This window comes from Terrapene carolina, unplaced genomic scaffold, assembly GCF_002925995.2.
Source record: "Terrapene carolina triunguis isolate 2854851 unplaced genomic scaffold, T_m_triunguis-2.0 Scaffold111, whole genome shotgun sequence".
NCBI classification, from domain to species: domain Eukaryota; kingdom Metazoa; phylum Chordata; order Testudines; family Emydidae; genus Terrapene; species Terrapene triunguis.
In genome coordinates, this window is record NW_020664462.1 from 18,379,716 (window position 1) to 18,384,518 (window position 4,803).

General features: G+C 40.4%; 1 protein-coding gene across 2 annotated transcripts in view; it reads right to left on the reverse strand.

The window, feature by feature from the left end:
- NCAPG2 (non-SMC condensin II complex subunit G2) overlaps positions 1-4,803 on the reverse strand; it is a 127,951-nt gene that overhangs the window by 112,623 nt on the left and 10,525 nt on the right. For both annotated transcript variants that reach the window (XM_029911639.1, XM_029911638.1), the window contains exon 5: positions 1,640-1,774. In XM_029911639.1, coding sequence (XP_029767499.1) covers positions 1,640-1,774 — 135 coding nt within the window. The remainder of the gene's footprint in view (positions 1-1,639; positions 1,775-4,803) is intronic.

Consider the following 4,803-nt stretch of genomic DNA (forward strand, 5'->3'; position numbering starts at 1 on the left):
GGGGGGGGGGGGGGGGAGAACTACACATTGGCTCTTAGCTCCATAACCTGAAATAAGTGGTGAATTTTCTGTCTAAAGCTCACTATATTCATAGATTCTAGGACTGGAAGGGACCTCGAGAGGTCATCGAGTCCAGTCCCCTGCCCGCATGGCAGGACCAAATACTGTCTAGACCAGTGGTTCCCAAACTTTAACCACCTGTGAACCCCTTTCACTAAAATGTCAAGTCTCGCGAACCCCCTCCTAAAAATGAATATTTCCGGGGATTTTCTCCCTTACCTGAGTATAAATTATAAAAGCAGTGATCTTGGAAATATAAAATGTGTTTTGATGCCATGCTTATTACACACTATTTATTATTAATTACTATTTATCATTACAGTATTTTTATTACATTTATGAAAAGGGCAACACTCTTCCAAGATCTCACTTTTGTAGCTTGTATCACTTTGAATAAGCCTGTTATAAGACAAGGCTCCTATGTTTCATCAAGGAGTATCAGACGTGAAACAGCATGAAGGGATTTAAGAAGCCAACTCAAAGAGTTCTTCCTACACAAGCATTCAGGTCTTGAGCAGTCCAGGCAAACAACACACGTTACAACAAAGCTTAAACTTGTTCTTCATAATAATTTTAAAAACAATACTAGCTGCCTATTTAATTTTAATAACAGCAAAAAAATATCCATCTCCCTTTCCATTTCTTATAAGGAGTCTTGACGTTTAAATCTCCTCAGTGTGATAGATATGCTCGCTTTGATCTGCTTAGCTCTTGGAAGTCCAGGGGCTCCGGGCTGCTGGTCCCGTGCTGCCCGGGGTCCCTAAGGACAGCTCTGTCCGCCATTAAGGAATTTTTCCCCGAGAACCCCCTGTAACATTTCGTGAACCCCCAGGGGTTCACGAACCCCAGTTTGGGAACCACTGGTCTAGACCATCCCTGATAGACATTTATCTAACCTACTCTTAAATATCTCCAGAGATGGAGATTCCACAACCTCCCTAGGCAATTTATTCCAGTGTTTAACTACCCTGACAGTTAGGAACTTTTTCCTAATGTCCAACCTAGACCTCCCTTGCTGCAGTTTAAGCCCATTGCTTCTTGTTCTATCCTTAGAGGCTAAGGTGAACAAGTTTTGTCCCTCCTCCTTATGACACCTTTTTAGATACCTGAAAACTGCTATCATGTCCCCTCTCAGTCTTCTCTTTTCCAAACTAAACAAACCCAATTCTTTCAGTCTTCCTTCATAGGTCATGTTCTCAAGACCTTTAATCATTCTTGTTGCTCTTCTCTGGACCCTTTTCAATTTCTCAACATCTTTCTTGAAATGCGGTGCCCAAAACTGGACACAATACTCCAGCTGAGGCCTAACCAGAGCAGAGTAGAGCGGAAGAATGACTTCTCGTGTCTTGCTCACAACACACCTGTTAATACATCCCAGAATCATGTTTGCTTTTTTTGCAACAGCATCACACTGTTGACTCATTTAGCTTGTGGTCCACTATAACCCTGTGTATATGACTTGTTAAGAACTGGTACTTCCACAAATACGATGTCACAAAAAGACTAACTCCGAAAGAAGTTAACATTTAAAATATTTGAAAACATATGGAAAAGCATAGTGGGAAAAATGTCTGTTTACCTCTTCTTTTTTTATATGGTTAACACTCATAAAGCACTGAAGCAACAAATCTTTTACTTCATTGGTCTCCTCGAGGTCATAATCAAAACACAGTAACGTCTGGTGTAGATGCCATAGACGAACTATATCTGCACCCTAAAAAAAGAAACACAGTTATGCTATAGTGAAAGTAAACCTAATTACACTTTTAGACTTCGCTGTCTAAGAGCTCCCTACCAACCACATTTCAGTTTCAGGACCTGAACCAATCCTGTACCATATAGGCAGTGGTACTTTTTCAGACTGCATAAAACATTAATTTCCTTGATATAGTGGAAATGGAAACAAATTAAAACAACATGCATAACCACAGAAAAAAGACTTGCAGTGAATCTGAGAGTCCAAGAGGAAGCCAAGGAAAAGAAACCAAAGATGACTAGGATAAGGGGAAGAAACAAGACAATGTTGCAGAGGTGGGATAACCATGACAGAAGCAATTAGAATGATGGAGATGACAAAAATGAGAATGACTATAGAGGAAACAATTTCTTGGGTACTGCCACAGTTGTGCACAGTGCTTTAGAAAACACAGACAAAAATCGTCCGAGAAAATTCATTGAAATCAAACTGAAATAAAGCAAGCAATTAAAAATGAGATGTGAGGCTGGGAGCTAAGAATTATAGTTCATGAGCAATGGAAAGCTAAGCAAAAGGAGTGGACATGCCTCTGGAGCACGCTGGATATGGAACTGCAGTTATGTCTCTGCTTCAGTTTCCCCTAGTGGCCTTTCAATAAATTCAATGAGGCTTATATACAGTCAATAATGCCCCTTCCGGAGTCTAGTTTATTCAACTGCCAAACATGGTATGTAAACAAGCCTTCTCCCTCAGCTGTAACTCCCCAGGCTTCTCCACTGCCTAGTCTCTCCCCTGATGACTCAGGGAATCACCGAGGCCTTCCTGTCCAGAGAGCTTTGTAATCTCTCCTCTGGAAATCTGTGTGCTGGGGTAGTTCCTCTCCCCAGAAGCTTCCTCTGTATTCTGGCTCTTCATAAAGCCCAGGTGTTCCTTTACTAATTAACTAATGCCCAGCTACCGAAAGACACCATAATAGAGGTTCAACTTAAATGTATACCCCAAATTAAAAAAAACATAGTAAGAAAATAAAAAGTGCCACCTTGGCTAAACAACAAAGTAAAAGAAGCAGCAAGAGGCAAAAAGACATCTTTTAAAAGTGGAAGTTAAATCCTAGTGAGGAAAATAGAAATAGAAAGGAGCATAAACTCTGGCAAATTAAATGTAAAACTATAATTAGGAAGGCCAAAGATTCAAAAAGTAATAGCAAAAAAAATAAAAATAAATTTAAGTATATCAGAAGCAGGAAGCCTGCTAAACAACCAGTGGGGCCACTGGACGATCGAGATGCTAATGGAGCACTCAAGGATGATAAGGCAATTGCGGAGAAGCTAAATGCATTCTTTGAATTGGTCTTCATGGCTGAGGATGTGAGGGAGATTCCTAAACCTGAGCCATTGTTTTTAGGTGACAAATCTGAGGAACTGTCCCAGATTGAGGTGTCATTAGAGGTGGTTTTGGAACAAATTGATAAATTAAACAGTAATAAGTCACCAGGACCAGATGGTATTCACCCAAGAGTTCTGAAGGAACTCAAATGTGAAATTGCAGAACTACTAACTGTAGTCTGTAACCTATCATTTAAATCAGCTTCTGTATCAAATGACTGGAGAATAGCTAATGTGATGCCAATTTTTAAAAAAGGGCTCCAGACGTGACCAGGGCAATTACAGGTCGGTAAGTCTGACTTCAGTACCGGGAAAACTGGTTGAAACTATAGTAAAGAACAAAATTGTCAGACACACCGATGAACATAATTTGTTGGGGAAGAGTCAACGTGGTTTTTGTAAAGGAAAATCATGTCTCACCAATCTATTAGAATTCTTTGAGAGGGTCAACAAGCATGTAGACAAGGGGGATCCAGTGGATATAGTGTACTTAGATTTTCAGAAAGCCTTTGACAAAGTCCCTCACCAAAGGCTCTTTACGCAAAGTAAGCGGTCATGGGATAAGAGAGAAGGTCCTCTCATGAATTGGTAATTGGTTAAAAGATAGGAAACAAAGGGTAGGAATAAATGTTCCGTTTTCAGAATGGAGAGAGATAAATAGTGGTGTTCCCCCAAGATTCTGTACTGGGACAAGTCTTATTCAACATATTCATAAATGGTCTGGAAAAAGGGGTAAACAGTGAGGTGGCAAAATTTGCAGATGATACAAAATTACTCAAGATAGTTAAGTCCCATGCAGACTGCGAAGAGCTCCAAAAGGATCTCTGAAAACTGGGTGACTGGGCAACAAAATGGTAGATGAAATTCAATGTTGATAAATGCAAAATAATGCACATTGGAAAGCATAATCCTAACTATACATATAAAATTAGCTGTTATCACTCAAGAAAGATCTCGGAGTCATTGTGGATAGTTCTCTGAAAACATTCACTCAATGTGCAGCGGTAGTCAAAAAAGCAAACAGAATATTAGGAATCTTTAAGAAAGATAGATAGTAAGACAGAAAATATCATATTGCCTCTATATAAATCCATGGTACACCCACATCTTGAATACTGTGTGCAGATGTGGTCGCCCCATCTCAAAAAAGAACTGGATAAATTCATGGAGGATAGGTCCATCAATGGCTATTAGCCAGGATGGACAAGGGTGGTGTCCCTAGCCTCTGTTTGCCAGAAGCTGGAAATGGGCAACAGGGGATGGATCACTTGCTGATTATGTGTTCTGTTCATTCCCTCTGGAACACCTGGCATTGGCCACTGTCAGAAGACGGGATACTGGGCTAATTGGACCTTCGGTCTGACCCAGTATGGCTGTTCTTATCCCATTACCAATCCAGAGGTGGATCTAGATTGACTCACTCTCCTTAGCAGAGCCTGGGTGCCTGACCCTCAGAGGGACAGCACCTGTGACATCGCACAATAAAGGCTCATCTAGCATGAGGCTGAATTAAAAAAGGATAATTTCTGGGAAGTGCTGAGCACATGTACTATGAAAAATAAAGCCCCTTTAAGATTTTTCAGGAACGACAGCCCAAAATTGAGTCGCCCAAAACCATTAGTCACTCTACAAATATTGACCATTAACTTTTTTTTTTTTTGG